Source organism: Trichosurus vulpecula, chromosome 2 (assembly GCF_011100635.1).
Source record: "Trichosurus vulpecula isolate mTriVul1 chromosome 2, mTriVul1.pri, whole genome shotgun sequence".
NCBI classification, from domain to species: Eukaryota; Metazoa; Chordata; class Mammalia; order Diprotodontia; family Phalangeridae; genus Trichosurus; species Trichosurus vulpecula.
In genome coordinates this window covers 334863090-334887391 of record NC_050574.1, presented here as the reverse complement: position 1 = coordinate 334887391, position 24302 = coordinate 334863090, and the positions used below count along the sequence as shown (strand labels likewise).

Genomic DNA, 24302 nt, shown 5'->3' with positions numbered 1-24302 from the left:
AAGATCTACACCAGGCCTTCCAAGTCCAGAGGAGCAGAGAAAGTTCAGTAACAAATAGTTGTTCAAGGAAATCAATTTCATTGACAACTAGCTCATACTATACATTGGATCTGAAATTGCTCCAATACACCCTTTCTGGTGGAGGTCAAGGATGTGATATCTGAAGTAAACCAAATGAAGGCATTCTGTCAGTATGTTGATGGTGGGGAAAGAAAGGGTTACATTAGAAAGATGCTGACAGACACAATCACCTTTGGTATTGCAAATTTTTATTTCGGTTCTCTGATGGTGACAGAAACATTGAAGTCCTATTCCCAAGGAGGCTATCATGCCTCCAGTGTTATGGCACCTTTATTGCCAAGACCCTTGCTGCCCTGAAGCCATAGATTATATGCTTCATCATTGTTTTGAAGATCTTCACCACCCTGGAAATGATGATACAACCAAGGAATACTTTGGGTCCCAATGAGATCCCCCAGCTGTGGCAAAACACTTTGTGGCCTTGTCTACCAATGCACCAAAAGTTAGAATTTGGAATTGACACTTAAAATGTTTGAATTCTGGGCCTGATTGTTGGGATAAATTCACTATGATTAACTCTCTTTCAATCACCTTTCATGTTGATTTTGACAACCTTGAGTAGCTACTGTCAGGGCTCACTGGATGTTGATCACTTCCACATGATCCCACCACAGAAGAATGCCCTTGTGGTGTTTGCCATATCAACCATATGGTACATTAACTCTTTTTGGAGCTAGATTCAGTCCCTGCTGCCCTATAATGACCAGTACACTGCCCCATGCACCATTTTGCTGCTTGCTTGCAGTAAGGCAACATAGAGTAAAATGGGAAATATATCACCAGGTCAAATGGTCCCATTGCTTGGGGGGAGCCAAGGACCAATAGCCACTATGCTTTATGCCAGGTAATTCACCACAGTACTTGATAATTCCTTGTGATTTTCCCAACCCCATCTAGGCACAGCTTCCAATCTTTAATGACTGTTATTACAAGATCCACTGAGCTAACTTCCCAGCTCAGACTGAGGTTCTGATGAAGGGGAAGATAGCAGAGGAACTCAAGAAGCTCCAGGAATGACCTGGAAAACCTGCCCCATGGGGTCTCTGAGGGAAATCATCCCCACAAAGCTCATTCCATTTGTTCTTAGAGCCCTAAATTGTTACATACGCACCCAGGAACATTGTTCAGGGTATCATCTAGGATGTCAGCAACTGTGATCAGTGAAGAGTGGAGTTGGGAAAGCAATTGGATAAGAAAATTGAGCCTGAGTCACATTCAGATGTGCTTGTGAATGTTCATGTTGGCTCCACCAATGGGCTAATTAGCTTTCTAAAAAATAAAAAGAAAATAAGGTCTCGAGTATCCTGCTATTATTCCTCTTCATCTTCCTGCTCCTCCATTATAGTCTGATTTCTGGAAAAATCTAGTGGACTCATTCATGCTTTCACCATTGCTTATTGTATAATAAGTTTGGCAGATTCAGAAGATTGTTTTTATCTGTTTACCCAAAAAAGTAATCAATCCCTGCAGGTATTTGGGAGTATTAATTTATGCTAAGGAAAACTGAGAAGAGACTGGTTTGCAAATGAGAAAGTTACTACTTTACTCATTTTAATGGGGGAACATATGAATCAGTTTTCTTAGGTATAAATGACAGATTAAAGACAGAACCTTAATTTTATTCCTCTAGGGTTTTTGCATTGCAATAAAAATTAAAGTTTTAAGCTAAAGAAGTGATTTACAAATGGAGGACAGGCTGTAAAAAAAGCTCTTGGTGGTGGTGGGTTAAATTATGTTGTACTAAATAAGCACTGTCTTTGCACTAATATACAAGGTTATACAAGGATGATAGCTGTACACTTTGCCAGGGGATGAATAGACGTCAAGAAAGGGTTGAGGGGCAGGGAAAGGAAAGACAAGGAATGGAGAAAGGAAGGGAAGGGAAGGGAAAAAAGAAATCAAAATTTAACGCCATTGTTGTTATACTGCCCTTCAATGATCTCACTGAACAGTTCAGCCTCAGACTCCTATTCTTTATGTAAGTGAACTCTCTGGATCATGTCCTCAATTGTCTGGGAAGCCTTTAACACATCTCTGGCAAATCCTATAACCTGAAGACAAAAGTTATTTAGGGGGGAAATTATGATATTCAGATTTCTCTGCAGCTTATTCAGTTCCTTGAATTCTTCTTCACCAAAGTTTTGGATGGCTTCATCTGAGTAGAGGTAACTCTTTTGTTCTTTTAAAATTAAGTCTTGTATCCAAGAGACAGTGCTATCAACGTTCTCCTTACTTTCACCACATATCTGAAACATGGTTGATTCTATTTTCTTTCCAAAAATCAAATTATGTTTTGCAAGACCTAAAAGTACTAAAACATAATTGATACTGTGAGAATATACCCAAGAACATTTTCTAAATAATGCCAACCAGAAACAAATATACAACTTACCTTTTAATTTGGAGAACATTGAGGTTGGCACCACAGAGCCTTCCCTTTTTTTCATAATGTCATAAAACACTTTCAGTAGCTCTGGCCGGAAGATGACTACTTTTACTTTGCTCACTGATTGGACAGACCCTTTCCATGCAAAGTCTTCAATAGCATCGATTATTTTTTTAATAACAATATGTGGGTCTTGTTTGGCATTACCTATAAGAATATAACAATAAAAAAGATACCAACAAGCAATTAACTTGTAGATTGAAATATTTGTAGCTAGAAAGGACCTTAGAGGTCACCTAGTCCAAATTTTTCCTTTTACAGATGAGAAAACTAAAGCTTAGAGAAGTTAAGTGGTTTTTCCCATGCACACACAGTTAGTGAAGTGCCTGGCATGGGATTTGAGCCCAGGTCTTCCTGATTCCAGCTCCAGCATCCTTTCCACAATACCATGATATGTATGATGTGCCTAGGGTTTGGTATGTCCTGTCTTAATGGATAAATACTCATTCATCCTAATCTATCCTGAATTGTACTCTCTCCCTCCCTCCCTTTCTCTCTCTTTTTCTTTCCTCCTCCTCTCTCCCTCTCCCTCCTCCCTCCCCCCCACCCCCCGCTCTCAACATGAACTCTATCTATGTGCTTTGGCAGACGGTAGTCCCTCCTATTAGGAAACTACAGTCCCTAGAGCAATGGACCCTTGCATCTGATTGATTAAGACTTTGAATTCCCCTATTCAGGTCCCTATTTTTCTTTTGTTCAGGCAGGTTGTCTTTTATGGTAAGTAACTGATCCTATCTTCTAAACTCTGAAGGACAGTTATATGAAGAGATGATGTCTAATGTGGGTTCATACGCTGCATTTTCTTTAAAAGTAGAAGAACATAACACCCCTTTGAGTTATCTCATTGCAAAGGTCATTTATTCACTATCTATACTATTTTGTATATCTCTGGATAACAAGGAAGATTTTTTAAAAAACCCAAACAAAATACCTTTTTCCCACAGGGAGTTTATAACGTAAGGGATGTAATTCTTATCATTGGTTCTAGCTGATGAATCTAGCCTGCACCCTTAAGTGTGACTATCAGTACCAAAACTTTCTATCACTGGTCAAAAGGGTAATTAAACAAAAGACTTAGGGTAAACAGGGTAACCCCATCACCACTCTCTAAACTCAGAACCTGTCCAAAGTGGGTTAGCAGCAGCATCTTTACACAGGATCATAGAATTCCAAGCTGAAAGAGACCTTAGAGAAATCATCCAACCCTCTCATTTTAAAGATGAAGAACCTGAAGCCAAGAGAGGGGAAGTGACTTGTGTAACATAACAGAGGGTCAGAATTTTAATCGAGGTTCTAGACTCTAAATCCAGGATGAAGAATTAAATTGTTATGTGAATATGAAATATTTAATAAATATCACTGTAAGACTTATATGAAGTGATGATGGACGAAGGAAACAAAGCCAAAAGAAAAAAATATGTAATGACTACAATGATGTAAAAAGAAGTCAAAATGGAAAAGGAACAAAACTCTGGCGAGTGATTATGGCCAAATTTAGTGTCATACTGTCCAAAGTAAAGGACACATCCCTCTTTTCTCTTAATAACTGACAAACTGTTTGGGGAGGAATATATGTTATAAAGGAGTTTTGAGGAGTGCTTGTTGAGCAATATCTGTTGGGTCAAAAAAGTATATATTTTTAAAAGAATAAGTACAAATTAACAGTGCTAACTGTATATACATATATGTATGTATGCACATATGTGTTTAAAATAAAAGTTGTCTCAGAAGCTATGTATAGGGTGGAGCTAAGACAAAGAGGCTTGACAGCCAGGAGACTATTGTAGTAGTATAAGTATAGAGTGATAATGATCTGGGCTCGGGGTGCTGTTGATGGTAGTAATGAAAAGGAAGAACTGAGTCTGAGAAATTATCATGGTGGAATAATCACGGCAAAAATAATCAACAAATTTATTTCACAATATGACTAATACAGAAATGTTTTATATGATTGTATATATATATATATATATACATATTTATATATATACATATATATATACATATTTATATATATATATAACCTATATAAAATTGCTTGCCTCTTAGGGAGGGGAGAGGGAAAAAATTTAGAGCTCAAAAAATTTTTAAATGAATGTTTTAAATTGTCTTTACATGTAATTAGAAAAAATAAAATACTATTTAATAAACAAACCAAAAAAGATAATCAACAAATATAGTATATCTGGATAAGGGATTGGGGTGGCACAAAGAAGAGGCCAAAGCCTGGCTTTGGAGGTTGTAAGTCTTTGGAGAAAGCAAGATAACAATGCCATTAGTCATAAGATGAGAATGGAAAATGACTCCAATTTGTAGAAGATAGTGAAAAGAGCACTGGAAAGTCAATTGTGTTCTAATTATGTCTTTGTACTAACTCACCGTGTTGATCTTGGCAAGTCACTTAACTTTTCTAGATTTCAATTTCCTCATCTGAAAAAGGAGGGAGTGACCTAAAAATGTAGTATTCTATCTAAGGCCCTCTTTAGCTCCAAAAATCTGATAATTCCATTTCTGTAATGAGTTTGATGTGGTAGCTTTTAGGCAGCAGCTAGAACTTGAAATGGAGGTAGTAAGGCAGGTAGGTGGCATGGTGCGTAGAGTGCTAGACTTGGAATTAGAATGTTCTGAGTTCAAATCCTGCTTCAGAAACTTACTAGTTTTGTGACTCTGGACAAGTCACTTAACTTACTTTCCTCATCTAGAAAGTGGAGGTAATGACAATAGCTAACATTTGTGTAGCACTTTGAAGTTTGCAAAGTGCTTCATAAATATTATCTCATTTTGTACCTACAACAACCATGTGAGGTAGGTGCAATTATTCTTCCAGGAGAGAGAGAGATAAGGGAAGGATTAAGCCTTGGAGGAAAAAGAGGAGGAAGAAGAGCCACTGAAAGAAACTGAACACTGAATTTATTTTTTCCTTTCCATTTATTCCTCTCTCTATTCTTCTGTACTCCTTTCTTGCTCTTTATCATTCTAGTTCTGGGGGTGGGGAATCTGCAGCCTCGAGGCCACATGTGGCCCTCTAAGTCCTCAAGTGCAGCCCTTTGACTGAATCCAAATTTCACAGAACAAATCCCCTTAATAAAAAGATTTGTACTGTAAAACTCGGACTCAAAGGCCAAACCTGAAGACCTAGAAGGTCTCAGGCAAGTTCCTCCTCCCGGGCTAGTCTTTTGATTTGCTTTTTCACCTAGCTCAATCAGGGTTTGAGCATTCAGTGAGACTCATTAATTCTCACAAAGGCAAGAGTTAAAAGGATTATCAAGACAGACTAACCTCATAGTTATTTGCCTTATCAAGTTTTATTCTTAATTTATTGGTGAGTACAGAGGTTAAGGGACCCTGATGATTTAGAAACTAATTCTGCCAAGAAGCTACATACCTGTTCCAATGAGTGGGAGGGCAATGGATTTGCTCTTCATCCGTTCACACTCTTGTAGGACACTGGAAACTGTTTCTTTAACATCCTTGTGACCAATTACATGAATTATTTTTTGGCACTTCAGATTTCCCCCTTGTGTAATTATAAAATTGCCATGAGGCCGTTCAGCTGGAGAAAGGGAGAAGAAAAGTAAAGGACATAAAACATGAACTATTCAAATCCCTTGGTTATTAGGAATATAAAATATTGTATTTAGGCAAAGGAAAACAGTACATGAAAAAATGAGTTCTGAATGACACAATGCTTATTGATTTTCTCTGTTTATGTTTTTATAGACCCTCAAAGACAAAAAGGACTTTATGAGTCACCCAAGTACAATTGTCTCCCATACATGAACTCCTAAAACATTACTGATGAGTAATTATCCACTTTCTATGTAAACACCTCCAGTGATAGCAAGCCCATTCCATTTGGGGGCAACTATAATATTAAGGTCTTCTTTAAATCAGGCTTAAAAACTGCCTCATTGTAATTCATGTTTTGCCCTCCAGAGCTTCATAGAAGAGGTCCAGTCCCCTTTCCATATGCCAAGGCTTTGGGCCTTTGAAAATAATGAACTTTACTCCATCTCCTACCACTGTTCTGTGGTCTCTTTTTGAGGCTAATGAAAGTCTGTTGCATATGACAGTACCTGGAGAAACAACTCCCTTAAAGCCCTAAACGATTATTTTTTTACCTTTTAAATAAAAATATTTTTCATTGTTCTTTTCTTTTTTCAATTGAATTCCAAACCTCCCCCACCCTTCCCTCATCCACTGAGAATGCAAGCAAATGGCATCAATTAAACACGTAAAATCATGCCAAACATATTCCCATATTAGTCATATCACAAAAAGGAAAAAATAATAAACAAAATGAGAAAATTGTACTTCAATTTGCACTCAGAGTTCATCACTTCTCTCTCTGGACATGAATGACATTGTTTCATCATGAGTCCTTTGAGTTGTATTGGATCATTAAATTGATCAGAATAGTCAAGTCTTTCATAGTTGATCATCATTACAATATTACTGTTACTGTATACAATGAGAGTTCTTATCACTTTATTTTGCTTCAGTTCATATGGGTCTTGCTGTGGTTTTTCTTCCCCCTGAAACTACCCAACTCTTCATTTCTTATACCACAATAGTACTTCATCACAATCATATGCTACACCCTATTTGGCCATTCCGCAAATGACGAGCATCACCTCAATTTCCAATTCTTTGCCACCACAAAAAAAGTTGCTATAAACATTTTTGCACATGCAAGTCCTTTTCCTTTTCCTTTGCTCTCTTTGGGATACAGATCTAATACAGATATTGCTCAAAGGGTATACAGAGCTTTATAGCCCTTTGGGCATAACTCCAAAATGTTTTACAGAATGTTGAGACTACTACACAACACACCAAACAGTTTATTAGTGTACCTTTCCAGACCTCTCAGTTCACAGAAGCCAAAGACAACTAGGAAGGTCAGCAGGAAATGTCTGCTGCGCCTGGGTGAAAGTGGAGCATGGTCTGGTGCGGGCTGTGCCAGCACAGCCCTGGCCACAGAAAACCAGGATCAGGCCTTGGGAGTGACTGAATCAACAGCAGTAAGGGCAGTGGCTGCTTCTGCAGCTCTCACAGCCCACAGATGGTAAGGGGCTCGAACAATTGGTATCAGGGAAATGATGACATGACTTGCAGATTTGAGTGCATGATCTGAGTGAAGGAGGGCTGTGCAAGGTCACCAGCCTCACTTTCTCCTCCAGAGTCATCTGGATCCAGTGACCAGATATTCATCAGGATGATTGGAGACAGCCCATGCAATGGGAGACCCTGGCCCTTTTAGGTTAAGGCCTTTTCAGGTACTCAATTAGCATGAGGCAATGCCCATTCAGTGAATAGGTCTCTTTAAGAGATGAGTCAAGGGATGGCCCCTTTAATTAGAAAAAAAGAAAAAAAATTCGGGTGGAAGGCGAAGCCCCTCAGGGTTGCTGTTCCAAAGGGAAAAAGTTACCATTGACATTCACTCTAAAGCAGGAGGGCCCAAAATACAGCCATTAAGTGGAGTTTGGACAGGGACATATTGTGGTCCAATCTATGAGCTTCAGAGTGAACTGGGTTGAAGAGAAAGAAAGAAAAAGAAAGAAAGAAAGAAAGAAAGAAAGAAAGAAAGAAAGAAAGAAAGAAAGAAAGAAAAAGGAAGGAAGGGAGGGAGGAAGGAAGGAAGGAAGGAAGGAAGGAAGGAAGGAAGGAAGAAAGAAAGAAAGAAAGAAAGAAAGAAAGAAAGAAAGAAAGAAAGAAAGAAAGAAAGAAAAAGAAAGAGAAAAAATCTAGTCAGTACCCCCCAAGTTAAGTGGGCAGCTTCTGGCCATGAGCCAACAAATGTGACACGAGGGAGTCCTTTTGGCAGAGGCAAGCTCCCTAAGACAAACATGGGCTAAATAAGCATGCCAGACACCAAAGCTGACAGGGAGCAAGGATGAATTTTCCCTCTGGGCTCAGTCAAATAGTTTTTCAAGGCTAGAGTTGTAGTTGTTGCATGTATTGTAATTCCAGAACTCTTCTAACAGTCTAGTGTCAACCCCTGGGGGTTCTTTTCATTGTGAAAGTTTTAGATATTGTGGTAAGTTGGTAAAAAATAGATATAGGAGCCAATAAAAGGGTCTCAAGCCACATAATGTGTGGTTACTTTTCACATAGTCATGCATATAGTCAACCTTAAATTTAAAGCGAAATTATCACAATGACACTTTGGTATGGAACACTGGCTCCTAAAAGACTTCTCATTTGTTCTGATCATCTCCCACATCCTCCTGTCACACACCCAATCCTTTTACTTTGACTAGATTAAGGCTAAAATATAAACATTGATACCATACCTAATCGTGCACATTCCGATTCCACAGTTGGTCCAGCAGCTTCTAAAATGGCTTTGGAAACCCCTAGACAAGAAAATCATAATAAGAATGAGCATGAATCACAGAATAATAAAATATTGGAGATATAAGGAACCTTAAAGACCATGTATTGTACTCACCCATCCCCACTTAATTTTACACGTAAGGAAATTGAGGCCCAGAGAGGAGAAATAAGGCACATGCAAAGCACACAGCTAGTAAGTGGCAAATCTGGAAGTTAAATTCTGGTCTTCTCATTCCATGTTTTACTGAATCAAAATTCAGTCTAGTTTACTTCAATCATAGCAAGTGTCTTAAGCCATTGATATAGCTTATGTAACAATACCAATTCATATAATACCTCCTTTGTGGCTAAATGTTTCATTTGTAGAATTTACAATAACATCTTCTTGTTCCTCAGAAATGTCTCCAGAGGCAACAATAAAGGAAATGAAACCAATTGTTGTTACATAAACTCCAGGTGCAGTATTAGAAATAGTCCCAAAGAAATCTAAAGAGAAAAGAAGAAAAATAAGACACCAAGATGGATCCTGTGACTAGTATTATAAGGCTTTGCTGTATGTTTCTCTTTTATTCCTTCCTTTATCCCTTCAAGAAATTTCTTGCCTTTAATTTCCAAGACTCAACGGATTATCTTTTGGTTGAAAAGATTTAGGGAATTGGATAGGTGTTCCCCCTCCCCTCAATCTCTTTGTGTCTCTAGCCCCCAACCTATGATTATACATAAGTCAGGAACTTTTAACACAGAGATCCTATTTACCAATGTAGACTGACAATGTAACTGAGAATTCTTGGAGCGTTTAGAGGTTAAATGATTGATCATGGCCACAGAGTTAGTATGTATCAGAGGTAGAACTTAAATACAAGTCTTCTGATTCTAAAACTGGTCCTCCATCCACTGTGCAATTCCCTTTCTCCTATGAATCAGCACAGTGAAATTTGATGAGACAGAAATACTTGGTTAATTAAGTTTAAGTTCATCTATATAGAAATCATATGTCCTCAGCTGAGAAAATACTAGTCTCAGCCATTATGGGGTTGATAAAAGAGCTTAGACAATCTAATTTACCAGGCAAGTTGGTCGTGTATCTGATTGACTCATGCCAGATAAATGTGACTAATGTCTAAAAGCCTAAGAATATTGTAGTTGCAAAGATTTCAGGAAGGTGGTGGCATGCTAGGACAAAAAGGAGCATAGATCCCTTGAAAACTATTCAGTGAGGCTTAGAAAGCTATCAGTCTCAGGCACAGCCAAGATAGTGGAGAAAAGGCAGGATCCCCTCAGCTCTCCCCCAAACCCCACCATAAAATTTTAAATAATGCCTCAAAACAAACTCTGGAGTAGCAGAATGCACAAAAGGATGCAGTGAAACAATTTTCCAGCCCAAGGCAGCTTGGAAGGTTGTCAGGAAAGGTCTGTTGCACTGGGGTGAGACTAAAGAACAGTCCAGTGCAGTCTTTGTCCCAGCAAACCAGCAGTAGGCTTTGGACTTGACTGAATCACTGGCAGCAGTGGCAGTTTCCAGACCTCTCAGCCCACAGACAGTAAAGTGGTCATGATGGGGTTTAGACTGTGGGAACTCCCTTGAACCCCAACCTGAATCTTCCCACTTGATCTGGCTTTTCAGGCCCAAATAGCCTTGTCCAGCCTTCCATTGTCTGGTTACCTCTGGATTGCCTTCTGGCTATTTCCCACTCTTGATCCTGATCAAAATATCTCTACCCTAACTCTGTTACCCTAGTTCTCCCTGGTCTGTCAGCTTCAGGTAGCCTTCATCTATTTCCCACCCTGGAATCTGACCTCACTGCAGCCACCCCAGTCTGCCCTAAACCCCTCCTCCCATCACCCCAGACTACCAGACCACCCTAGATCCCTCCCACAATCTTTCTGTACATAAGTTCCATCTTGCCTCCATGAAGGTGCTCAGATTCAATCTAGCTCAGCTCAGATTAATCTGGCTCGCTGGCATTAGTGTCACAAATGCTCAGGCTCCCTAAGAGTCTATTCAATATGGAGAATCTTTAATAAACTGTTTTTCTCTGGTTGAGAAGGCTTGAGTCAAATTCAATCTGCAGGAACCGGCATGTCGGTATTTTGGGGTCTCGAGCACCCCTCAACCCCAAACCTCATTAATCAGATAATTACTTGGAAGGAGATTACAGGAGTTGCTTCGCTGGCACTGGGGACAAGACTGCTGCATTGCCCATACTTGAATCTGGGTCATAGTCCTGGGTCTCAGCCCCAGAGTAAGGAGGAGCACTACACACAGGGGAACTGGGACTCTGGTCACAGTTCAAGGGTAGAAAAGAGTGCTTGTGCTTGCTCATAGATTAGAGTACAGTCCAGGAGAGTAGTAAACACACCTTTCCCTAGATCATACCATCTTGGAACAATTGAAAACTTACAAGTCTCTAAAATTATCTCTGAAAACGGCTGCACAAAAACCTAAAGCTTAAAATACTACCCTTTCTACTCCAGAAGCAGAGCCCCACTTTAGCATAGAGTTAAAAGTGAAGAAATAGGCTGGATTTTTAAAATCAAATAAGTGAGGTAGAGGAAAAATTGGAAAGAGAAATGAGTGGTGCAAGAAAATCATGGGAAAAAAGGAGTCAACAGCTTGGTAAAGGAAGCACAAAAAATACTGAAGGAAGTAACATTTTAAAAAATAGAATAGGCCAAATGGTAAAAGAAATAAAAAAATCCAATGAAGAGAAAGACACCTTGAAAAGCAGAGTGGCCAAATCAAAAAAAGATATACAAAAATTCACTGAAGAAAAGAACTCCTTATAAAGTAGAAGTGGCCAAGTGGAAAAAAGGATTACTAAAGCTCAATGAAGAAAATTATTCCTTAAAAATTAAGATTGAGCAAGTGGAAGCTAGTGACTTTAGGAGACATCAAGAAACAATAAAAAAATCAAAATAATGAAAAAATAGAAGAAAATATGAAATAGCTCATTAGAAAAACAACTGACTTGGAAGACATAGCCAGGAAAGCTAATTTTAGAATTATCGGACTACCTGAAAGCCATGCTAATAAAAAGGTCCTAGATATCTTCTTTCAAGGAATTATCAAGGAAAACTGCCCTGATATTCTAGAACCAGAGGGTAAAAAAAAAAAAGGAAGAATCCATCAATCACCTCTTGAAAGAGATCCCAAAATGAAAACTCCCAGGAATATTATAACCAAATTCCAGAGCTCCTAGGTCAAGGAAAAAACATTGTAAGCAGCCAAAAAGAAACAATTCAAGTATCATGGAGCCATAGTCAGGATAACACAAAAGTCAGCAATTTCTACGTGAAAGGATTGGAGGGCTAGGAATACAATATTTCAGAGGGCAAAAGAGCTAGCATTACAACCAAGAATCACCTACCCAGAAAAATTGAGTATAACCCTTCGAGGGAAAAATAGAAATTAAATGAAATAGAGGACTTTCAAGCATTCCTGATGAAAAGACCAGAGCTGAATAGAAGGACTGACTTTTAAATACAAGACTCGAGAGAAACATGAAAAGGTAAGTAGGACGGCAAATCATAAGGGATTAAATAAGGTTAAACTGTTTACATTCCAACATGGAAAAATGATACTTGTAAGTCCTAAAATCTTTCTTATTATTAGGGCAATTCGAAGGAGTATACATAGACAGAGGAAATGTTGTAAACTAATTATTGTGGGGATTAAAATTGTCCAGCCTACAATAAAAAAACTGAGGCAGAGCTCTGATCCAATGGCACTTTATTAAAGGGTCCATGGTCCTCTCTAATGAAGTGGACCTCAGATCTTCCTCATGATCTGAGATACCCCCTTCTTCCAGGGCCTTTGATTTGTAAAGTTTGATACCAAAATATGCAAAAGAGGCATGGTGAAATACAGAATCTCATTAGTTGATAGGCTTGCTCTTGAGGGCCAAAAATGACATATCACCAGGGGGAAGTCATAGGTTGGGTGAAGCGTGGGGCATCTCCATTGACTAAGTAGTTATAAGATGGTCACCTGTTCATGTTGGACAAGAGGGAATGGTCCAGAGGGACAAAAATAAATTGGAGGACTTTCCATGTAGTTAAGTTTCCTCTGCTACACTGGGATTGGTCACTATGACAAGGAAAAATGAGGGTAGAGGGATTCTAGTTAGCTTCCCATGATTAAGCATGTGAACTTACAATCTGCAGCTCGTAGCTTTGGGGCCTAATATACAGAACTTATAGTATTACTCCTATAGACTCATATCAAATTGATTACTATTGATTGGAATAGAGTAGGGGTCCAAATGAATTATTATTCATGTATGAAATGGGAAATTTATCTAAAATGAAATGGGATAATTATCTAAAAAATTAAAAGGTGAGAAAAGTAATGCACTGGAGAAGGAGAAAGGGAGAGGTAGAAGGGGGTAAATTATCTATCATAAAAGAAGCATGAAAAAGCTTTTACAGTGGAGGGGGAAGTAGGGGTGGGGGGGAGAGTGTGAACCTTATTCTCACTGGAATTGACTCAAACAGAGGGAATGATATACATACTCAGTTAGATATAGAAATCTATCTTATTTTACAGGAAAGTATGAAGGAAAAAGGATAAGGGGAGGGGGTGTGTTGATAGAAGGAAGGGTTAGGGAAGGTAAAACACTTTTGAGAGTGGACAGGGTGAAAGGAAAGAGTAGGATAAACAGGATAAACAGGAGGGAAATAGGAAACAGGATAAAGGAAAATATAGAGTTAGTAATCATAACTATGAAAAAAAAATTTATAGCAAGTTTATCTGATAAAGACCTCATTTCTCAAAATATGTATAGAAATAAGTCAAATTTACAGAAATAAGAACCATTTCTCAATCGATAAGTGGTCGAAGGATATGAACAGGCAGTTTTCAGATGAAGTAATCAAAGCTATCTATAGTCATATGAAAAAATGCTCTAAATCATTATTGTTTACAGAAATGCAAATTTAAAACAACTCTGAGCTACCACTCCACATCTATCAAATTGGCTAATATGACAGAAAAGGAATATGACAAATGTTGGAGGGGATGTGGGAAAATTGAGACACGAATGCACTCTTGGTGAAGTTGTATACTGATCCAACCATTCTGTAGAGCAATTTGGAAATATGCCCAAAAGGCTATAAAACCATGCATAACATTTGTCCAAGCAATACCACTACAAGGTTTGTATCACAAAGAAACTTTTTAAGAAAGGGAAAAGGACCTACAAGTGCAAAAATATTTATAGCGGCTTTTTATGTGGTGGCAAAGAATTGGAAATTAAGGGAATAGCCATCAATTGGGGAATGGCTGAACAAGTTGTGGTATACGATTGTAATGGAATACTATAAGAAATGACAGGCAGGATGCTCTCAGAAAAAACCTGAAAAAACTTACATGAACTGATGCAAAGTGAAATGAGCCAGGAGAATATTGTATACAATAACAGCAACATTGTATGACGATCAACTGTGAATGTGACTTAGCTGTTCTCAGCAATACAACAATCCAAGAAAATTCTGAAGGACTTTTAATGAAAAATGCTCTCCACCTCCAGAGAAAGAACTGATGGGGTTCAAGTGAAGATTGAAGCATATTTTTATTTACTTTCTTTATTTTTCTTGTTTTTTTAAATCTGTGTTTTCTTTCACAACATGACTACTATGGAAATGTTTTGCATGGCTGCACATGTATATTATATCAAATTGCTTGTCTTCTGAATAGGAGGGGGTGGGTAATGGAGGAAGGGAGGAAATTTGGAACTCAAAAAATTTTAAATGAATGTTAAAAATTGTTTTTACATGTTAATGGGAAAAATAAAATATTAAAAAAAGAAATCAGTCTGGAAAGAAAAAAGAAAAATCACCTGTAGACTCCCCCATCCAACTGACGGATCCAGCCCTGGAGCCCTGTGGAAACTCTGGGATAGAAAAGCCAGGGTAGATAGAAGATGGAGGGCAGGCAGACCTTGTAGATTCCCAGGGGGTCCATCATAACATTCCTGACCTGATATCAGAAACATTGGGAAAAGACCCTGGCATCTGTAGGCAGAGACTTCAGCAGGATAAGGTCCCAGAGCTTTGTGGCAAGAAGGAACTGCTAGGCAGAGCCCAGACCTGGAGTCTCTTGAAATAGAGCTTTCTCTGGGCCACTATACTCAGAACCAGGCAGTCCCTATTCCTGACCTTAAATTGTGGAGCTTAATCCCAGTACAGGACCCCACCCCAGATAGTGAGGTAGATGATAGAGATATGTGAAACAAGGAAAACTGAATAACATGAGAAATACCTTGGCTACCCCAAGGATAACAGCAACTCCTTAATAAGTCCAGGGGCATGATTAAAGAAAAACATGTCATGGTCACAGAAAATGCAAGAGTGGCTGGAAGGAAATGGAATGAAATGAAAGATATAGAATGAAAACGCTAAGGAGGAAAGAACAGCATGGAAAATTGGCACATTAGAACAGATAACAGAAAACCTCACTGAAGAACTCAAAGCCTTCAAAATTAGAATGGACAGAAAATAGTGACCAATAAGATCATTACATATATCTATCTATCTAATATATATATATATATATATACACACACACACATATATATACATATAATATATATATACTATGTATATACTACACACAATATATACTATATACAATAAGATAACTATATATACATACTTCATATAAACACACTATATACACACGTATATAAGCATACATGTACATATATAACAAAATATTGAAAAACAGAAGTAAATGTAAGAAATATATATATATATATGTGTATATATATATATGTGTGTGTGTGTGTGTATATATCAAAGATACGAAAAGGAAAACAGGTCAGAGAGATGATCCAAGAACTACCATACTTTCTGAAAATTTTTGAGTGATATTTCAAGAAATTATGAATAAAAACTGCTCAGAACTGTTAGGACCAGAAAGAAAATTGAAAATTCATCTATCACCTACAGCAAGAAATGCCAAAATGAAAACTCCCATGGACGTCATCACCAAAATCCAGAGCTTTCAGATCAAATGAAGAATACAGCATGAATAGTGTATGTGCTCTGCCATCTTCTCACTGATGTTTTATTCTTTATTTAGATCATCATTACTTTGCTTAGAATTTTAACTACTACTAAGTGGTTAGTAAGTAACAGTAAATTCTTCAACAGAATAATTTTACTAGACCTTGTCTATCAATAGTCTCGGCAACTCTGTAACTGGTAGGATTTCCATTTCCATTTCCACCACCCCATCTAGTGAATTCATCTGAAAATGCCTAGAAATAGAAACACAAGTATTTAGTACAACAATTCTTGGTAGAAATATAAATCAGATTCTTTATCAAATACACCCGGCAAGTAAACAAAGATTTATTTAGATGATTATTCATTACAGTGCATGTTCCTAGTAGAAACTCTATTCTTAAATCTTGGATGAGAAAAATAAAGGAAGCTAATCCTTTAGGTAGTAGAGCCAGGACTAGAATTCAAAGGGACACTACATTTGGAGTCAGAGGAACCTATGCTAATTCCGTAGAGGGCATTTGTTAATACCTGTGTGACCTTGGGCAAGTCATCTAATCTCTCTGAGCCTTAGTTTTCTCATTTACAAAAATAAAGGGATAAGACTAGGTGACTTCTTGGGTCTCTTCCAGTTCTATGTGTGTTCTCCTGTGATTTTGCAGAAGATATTTTGAATTCTAAAGCAAGACTACTTGAGAAGCATTGTTTTCTAAGTAGAATTACATGTCCTTACTTAAGCAGGGGTCCTCAAGGATTTTGCCATGGAAGGATTTTTTTTTTTTGCAGGGGGGAAGGCAGGGCAATTGGGGTTAAGTGACTTGCCCAGGGTCACACAGCTAGTAAGTATGTCAAGTGTCTGAGGCCACATTTGAACTCAGGTTTTCCTGACTCTGAGGCTGGTGCTCTGCTCACTGTGCCACTTACCCAACAGAAGGATTTCTTATGTTAAACAAAGGTTTAACAGAAATTTAATGACAAAATTTATTTAAATAATTATTGAATGCTTAATATGAATAATCCTCAATTTTAAAATGCAATGAGAACTGAGAATACAAATAGAAAAGCTAGAGTTTTGCCCTCAAGGAGCTTAAAATCTAATGGAGAAGATAATGCAAATGAGGGAGTGGAAGATGGGTAGAAAGTTTTGGTCTAGAAAATCATAAAGATGGTGAGTAACAACAGAGTGGTCTATTAACATATACTTTCTAGAAGGAATGGTGGTGATGATCTGATTATAGTTCTCAGAGATAGAGTTGCAAAGGAGGGGAGACTGTAAGTATACCCATAAACAGTCACACGGCAGCATGGAAAAAAAATGGCTGAGACAAAGACAAGGACAAAAGGTGTTAGGGAATGTATGGTTTAGATCTTCCCAGGCATGGCCCCTAGATTGTGGAACAAGCGAAGCAGTAGGACTGACAACTGTACAGATTACACCTTATCCAGCTCTTCTTCTAGTGGAATCCTAATAAAGCTGCCCCCAGCTGCAACATTCTAACTTCCTTATGAGCCCCACTGAACAGCAGGCCTACTGGCTCTACCTAGCCACTCACTCCACCCACCCCCATATCCTAACTTCTTCATATACGCCTCACTATTCACTAAATCAACAGGTGTGTCCATGAACTCATATTTCTTGCAGAAACAGCAACTGTGCTGCCTCCAGCTAGTCACTACCCCCAGACCCATTACTCATATTTCCCATAGAAATAGCAGGTGTGTCCATGTACTCAACTACAATAACTTCCATCTAGCCTCAGACAAGACCACATTAGCCAGCCAATTAGAAAGCAGAACTACCAGGATGCCCAAGCAGGATGTGGACCCCAAAACAATAGAAGAGACTTTCCCTAAGTAGGAACCTGCACAGTTATAGCAAAAGCTGTCTTTTAGGTGAACTTGTGACACAGAGAGGCTTATTATAATATCATTATCATTCATATATACCCACCCAAATGTGTTTTTCTATATGCATTGTGGGTAATTGCATGGAAAGTTCCATTGTGGCTGGGACCCCTCCCCTATTACCTAATCCCTTAACAAACCCCTCCTGTCTTTTTAATATTTGTAATTTCTGTTATGTAATTACATCTTTACCCTATAAAACTCTATCCTGCTTTCTCTGAAGTTGCTGGTTCCTCTTGGAACTTAGCCCACTTCATGAGAGGTGTCAATCTCAATAAATGCCTGTACTTGGATTAGAGGTGGTCTGACTGAATTCTTTGAGACTGTTCTACAACGACACATCATGAAACCAAAATAGTTTTTGGTGTCCCTTGGTAGACCCCCGTGGAGCAGAGTCTCTGATTTTGACCCCCTCTAATCCCAAGGTAAGCCTATCTTTTTCCCTTCTCCTAGCTCTAGGTACTCTAGGTACTTCAAGCACCTAAGAAGGCCTGACTGGATCACTTGGACCCTAGCTCTTGGACCCCAGTGCCCAAGGCCCTTGTGGCTGGCAAATTCTCTCTAGAAAGAGGACGCTCTGTTTGGGAATTTCAAGAGGAGTTCTTTCTATTTTCTATGGTGTCAAATATAGGTTGTCTTTTTTCTCATATTGTGAGCTTAGTCCTTGCCTGAGAGCTGTGGCCATTTTTAGATCACATCTTTTAAGACATAACCAGTAAGCTGAAATTCCTACAGGGAATTCTAGGTGAGGACAAAGCAAGCCAATGAGAGAATTTTTGATAAAGTCCCCAAGATTGACCTTGGTTTCTGAAAATCCACGATATTTGGCATTAAGATACATAATGTTACATAATTGAAGTCAGGAACCAGAGGGAGGTTAGGGAAGTGCTCTTGACATCAAGTCCCATATGCGTAAAAAAATTCACAGCAGCATTAGTCGTGATAATTAAAAGCTAGAAACAAAATATTTCACCATGTCAATTCACAGTTGCTTCTTGGATCAACCATCTCAGAACATAATTTGTATGTATGTAAGAAAAACGGTGCGATTTTTAAAAATGTGTACATTAAAATGATAATTATAACTAACATTTATATACCACCTTAAGTATGGCAAAGTGTTTAACCCAGAAATTCCACCAAAAGATTATAGAACAAGGAGGTTATTGACAGCAGAACAAGACTCATTTGATAAGGAATGTTGTGTGCACTGTTAGTTTGTGGTGTAGGTTTTGTATAGCCAGGCCTATACATTAAGGACCCTTTAGATCAAATGGGATTTCCGATGGGAAGTCCTTAGGCTATAATACAGATAGAATCAAGGGAATTAAGGAGACTTTGCCACAAAGTCATTATTTTCACGGCTGATGTAGCATCTGGCAGTCCCTTGGACATAATGGGAAGGTGGCAGGAAAGCTATTGTTTCCTCAGACCTGATTGTTTATACCCACAAAGGGCTACATCAGCTACCCTCACAGGTGCAGAAGGAGACGTGGGGAGGTCAGGGGATCAACATGCATTTATTAAGCCCCTGCTATGGGTCAGGCACTATATCGAGGAAAGAAAACACAAATACAAAGAGTGAAATAATTTCTTCTAACAATGTTCTAGTGAGGGAGTCAACAAAAATATGTGGAGAGTCGTGAGGTCGTTTATATTGAATGATGGTTTTTCCAAACAACTTTGAAGGGTTTAAGAACTCGGATCAACTCAATGACCAACTAAGATTCCAGAGAACTAATGAGGGGGCGTGCTACTTACCTACCGAGAGGTGATAGATTCAGGATGCAGAATTTGACATATACTTTTTAGATATGGCCAATGTGGGAATCTGTTTTGCTTAATTATGCACATTTATTACAAGGGCTTTGTTTCATTTTGATTTTTGTTTTTTCCTTACACATTTGGAGAGAAAAGAGGGAGAGAAATTATTTTATTAAGACAAAATTTTAAGAAGCAAGTCTTTGAACTGCAGAATAGTTCAAGGGTGTTAGTTTCCCCAATATACTGTACCCTGATTTAATTAAGTAATTGAGAATAGTGAAGAAAACAGCAGGAGCTGTGGACCTCCAACAGGAGCAGAAACATTTAAGAAGGTAGCAGTAGCTGAGTGAGAAGATGCTAGCTGGAGGAGGCAACTAACAGGAAGGCTTCAGCTGCTGTATTTGGAAGGCTGTTGACTGGCTGGAGAAAGGTTAAAGCTTGTTAGAAGATAGATGAATTCAGCCTATTGCCCTTTAGTGCCATGTACAGTTTAAGAGAAAAATGCTTAGTTGATTTCTGCTGCCACCCTTAAATTTTGCTGTGAATTCTAAGAATCTTAGATATAGCTACATGGCAGTGGCACTTCTCTGGGAACTTCTGACCCTCCAATGTAGGGCAAGTTGGGGTGAGCAAGTCAGGAGAGAGACAAGGGGGGAAGGGAAGGGAAGGGGAAGGGAGGGGAGAAGAGAGGAGAGGAGAGGAGAAGAAAAGAAGAGAGGAGAAGAAAAAAGGAGAGAAGAAAAGAGAAGAAGAAAGGAGAGAAGATGGCTACATTACATGCAAGGGACTACAGTATATGGTCCACACCAGGCACACTCTGCAAGTGCTACTTGTGAGACAATCCATTTTCTTATACCACATTTTCATTGTCAGTCTCACATGAATTGAATGCTTTTCCTCCTCATTTCTGTTCCCTGGCCTCCCCTCCTTCTTTCGAATTTTGGCTAAAATCCTACCTTCAACAGGAAGGCTTTCCCAATCCTTCTTAATTCTAGTGTATTCCCTCTATTGATTATTTCCAATTTATTCTGTATATAGCTTGTTTGTACATAAGTTTTGCATTTACAGTTATCCCTTCCACATCATGACTTTTCCCATCACAGCTTCAATATATTGTGGGTTGGCATAAGAAATTAAAAGGGAATTTTGGGGGAGTTTTGCAGAAGCTTCAGACAACACAGTGAGGCCAGCAGATAAAGTTTATAAACTCAGAAATGCATAAAATATGTATAACATCAATATATTTTATCTTTTAATACTATAAACACCACACAAAAGAAAAACAAACAAATTCAGACTTCTTCCCTGGAATGAAGGGAGGGCAAAAAAATTTTACATGAATTTTCAAGATCAAGGGGGCACTGTGCCCATAACCCCCAAGATGTGGAAGAGATAACTATACTATCTCCTATTAGATAGTGAGCTTCTCAAGAGCAAAGGCTATCTTTTACCTTTCTTTGCATCCCTAGTGTTTAGCATAGTGCCTGGCACATAGCAGATCTTTAATATATTTTTATTGACTGACTAAAATGTCAGAAGAAGTATAAAAGGAATTCTGTCATGATCTAAAGGGCTATAGAGAAAAATAATTTTAAAAAGTGTTTATTAAGTTCCTATGTGAGGAAGGAACCACATTAAGCAAAATATACTTTGATTGAATTAAAACTTACCCACAAAAATATTCTTGGCTGAGACAAATGACCTTACCTTAATGTTTTCTATATCATTGGGTTGCAACAGAATGTGAACTTCTTTTAGGGTTTTCAAAGGTCTTGTACAACTGAACTTAAACAGTTGTGAAAGGACTAATTGAGCAAAAATGGCTTTTGGAAACATTGCCTTTCCTGTTCCAATTGCTGGAAATGTGATTGATGTAAGAGAGAGAATCTCAGGAGTGTCCAAACATTCTCTGACTATATCTTCCATGATCTGAAAAAAATGCATACACATGTGTATAAATATGCATATTATGTATGTGTATGTGTATTTATGTGCATGTGTCTATTTACATATGTATGTAAATATATGTAAAATGTTTGTATATATGTAAAATAAGACTCCTGTCAGAAATAGAGGATTTTGGGAAATGAAAAACAGTTCTATACTCATGCAATTGATAATTACTCTTCAGGCTTATGACATCAGCATTTCACTTTAAGTGCTAAGAGTGGATGAAAATGGGCTGAGGATAGAAAGAAAACTAGCATTTATGTGGAGTATAGATGAGATGGTGGATGAAGAGATAGGACAATGGCATGGATGAGAGTCCATTCAATATGAACGAACTCTGTACACATTGAGAAAGCAGTGTGTACAGAAGAGAGTGCTAAGGCCAATGTGTAATGGACCTGAATCTTTGTTTGATGAAAGCTCTGATCCAAAAGGTGCTGTTTAAAGGATTCTGGGTCCTATTGCCCAAACATCTCCTCCCTGCTCTCCAACACCTCTCTCCATAAAGCATGGAATATATAACAGCAAAAAAGAGCGGTGATGAGATGCCATTTATCTCAAGTGGGTATTTTCTGAATTCCCCCTAGAGTGTTTTAGGAAGAAAGTACGTGTTGTGGGGGATAGAGAGAAGATGGCAATGTAAGATACTGAATGTGGGTACTAGAAATGACCATGATGGGAGGGGGTTTCCATTATGGGAGGAGTATCAGCTTTCTATGCCTTTGGGAGTTAATGATGGATTTTAAAGGGGAAAGTGGGAAGAAAGAAGAGAAAAAGATGAGTACAAAAATATAGGAGCACATCACAGAGCTTCACATTCATTCAGAACAGTGAAAGGAAAGAAGAGAGAAAATTGAACTACCAAGAGGAATAACATATCCAGTGGAAGGTTGACAGTGTATTAGGTGCTTCTAAAAGCAGTTGTATATTTGAAAACTAGTGAGAGCAGAGCTATAATGCATGTAGGAAACCAATCCATGAAAAACACACAGGCTGTGTGTTTCTTCTAGGTATCTTCCACATAGATTTGCTGATTGTAAATGCTCCCCAAATGTCTAATGTGGGGCCTAATTCCTATATACATGTTTATTCTTTTCACTGAAGGTGTGTGTATTTGTGGAAATGTGGGTTCAAAATTTAAGGGGGAGTATTCTCTGATTGCTTGGCTTATTTCATTGAAAGCATTTGTTTTGAATGAGTTGTCTAGCTGGCTAGTAAAACTCATCATACTGTTGGGGGCTCACCAGCTGTGGCTTGGAGAGGATTCTGATCTATAAAGTCTCAAGAATCAGGATTAGCTTCTGGAGATCCATGGCTAAGGGGGCCTTGAGGACTTCATTTAAATATTTCTCTACCTTTTGTGAATGAGCTTTTCCATTGTTCCACACAGGAATTACTGCATGGAGAACAAAGATGCAGTTCAGATCACAGCCACTGGTCAGGAGAACAGATCCTGTTTTCATTTCCATTCTTTTTCTCACTTCATTTAATTCTTCTTTGAGAAATGGACCAGCTTTCTTCAATATGGACTGAAAAAGTGCCCCTCCATTAAGGGGAAGATCCGGAGAAATGGAGTTGACAATAATATCAGTCTTAAAGACAAAAATCAAGAATTTGTTAAAAATCAAATCATATCAACAGACATTTATTGACCATCTATCCTAAATGTGAGGCACCACGAAAAGAAGTATAAGAAATACTGTCTGCCCTCAAGGAGCTCACAATCTAAAGGGGTGGGAGGACAACATGCAAACAAATATATTTTTGTTGTTGTTGAGACATTTCAGCCGTTATCTGACTTTTTGTGACCCACTTATATACAAGAAGCTATATACAGGATAACGAGGAAATAATTAAGAGAGAAATGGCACTGGAGTTAAGAAGGGTTGGGAAAGACTTCTTGTAGAAGATGAGATTTTAATTTAGGCTTAAAAGAAGTTGAGGAAGTTAGTAGGTAGAGTTGCGGAGGGAGAGTATTCCAGGAATGGGGGACAGCCAGAGAACATGACCAGAGCCTAGAGATTGATTGTTTTTGTGGAACTGCCAGGAGGCCAGCCACCTGCACGTGTCAAGGAGAGAGATGTCATAAGACTGGAAAGGCAGGAAGTGGCTCACAACAAAGCCTTGCTCTTTACCAAAGCTGATCCCCACTACCTGCTCAAGCAATCCTGGATTCTGGAGGTGATAGGGAGTACAGGAGTTTAGTGAGTAGGTAGGGTGCTGTGGTCAGATCTGTACTTTAGGAAAATCACTTTAGTGACTGAATGTAGCATGAATTGCAGGAGGGAGAAACTTGAGGCAGGCAAAACCACCAACTGGCTAATGCAATAGTCTAGGTGATAAGGGCCTGCACGATAGGGGTGGTAGTATCAGAGGAGGAAAAGGGGCAAAAGTGTAATTGATAGGCCTTGGCAAGAGATTGGATATGGGGGTGAAAGACAATGAGAAGTCAAGGATAACTAAGAGGTTGTGAACCTGAGAGACTGGGAGGATGGTATTGCCGTCTACAGTAACAGGGACAGTAGGAAGGGGAGGGTTTAGGGGGAAAGATAATGAGTTTGAATAAACATAGTGAGTTTTGTTAGGGATGCCTGCAAGGCAGTTAGAGACATGAGATTGGAGGTCAGCAGAGAGGTTGGGGCAGGATAAGTAAATTTGAGAATTATCAGCATAAAGATAATAATTAAATCCATGGGATCTGGTGAAATCACCAAATGAAATAGTACAGAGGGAGAAAAGAGTTTAAGACACCTACAGTTAGAGGGCATGGTTTGGATAAGGATCCAGCAAAGGAGAGTGAGAAGAAGCAATTAGA

At 38.6% G+C, this 24302-nt stretch overlaps 1 protein-coding gene across 1 annotated transcript in view; it reads right to left on the bottom strand.

Annotated features, from left to right (window-relative positions):
• Positions 1 to 261: 261 nt before the first annotated feature.
• The window catches only part of LOC118836140 (protein mono-ADP-ribosyltransferase PARP14-like), a 57852-nt gene continuing 33811 nt past the window's right edge, over positions 262 to 24302 (bottom strand). The window contains exons 7-14 of the mRNA XM_036743493.1: positions 22843 to 23079; positions 21245 to 21466; positions 16032 to 16122; positions 9200 to 9349; positions 8821 to 8883; positions 5913 to 6080; positions 2474 to 2674; positions 262 to 2392 (exon numbers count right to left, since the gene is read on the bottom strand). Of these exons, the coding sequence (XP_036599388.1) occupies positions 2049 to 2392; positions 2474 to 2674; positions 5913 to 6080; positions 8821 to 8883; positions 9200 to 9349; positions 16032 to 16122; positions 21245 to 21466; positions 22843 to 23079 (1476 nt within the window). The 3' untranslated portion in view covers positions 262 to 2048. The remainder of the gene's footprint in view (positions 2393 to 2473; positions 2675 to 5912; positions 6081 to 8820; positions 8884 to 9199; positions 9350 to 16031; positions 16123 to 21244; positions 21467 to 22842; positions 23080 to 24302) is intronic.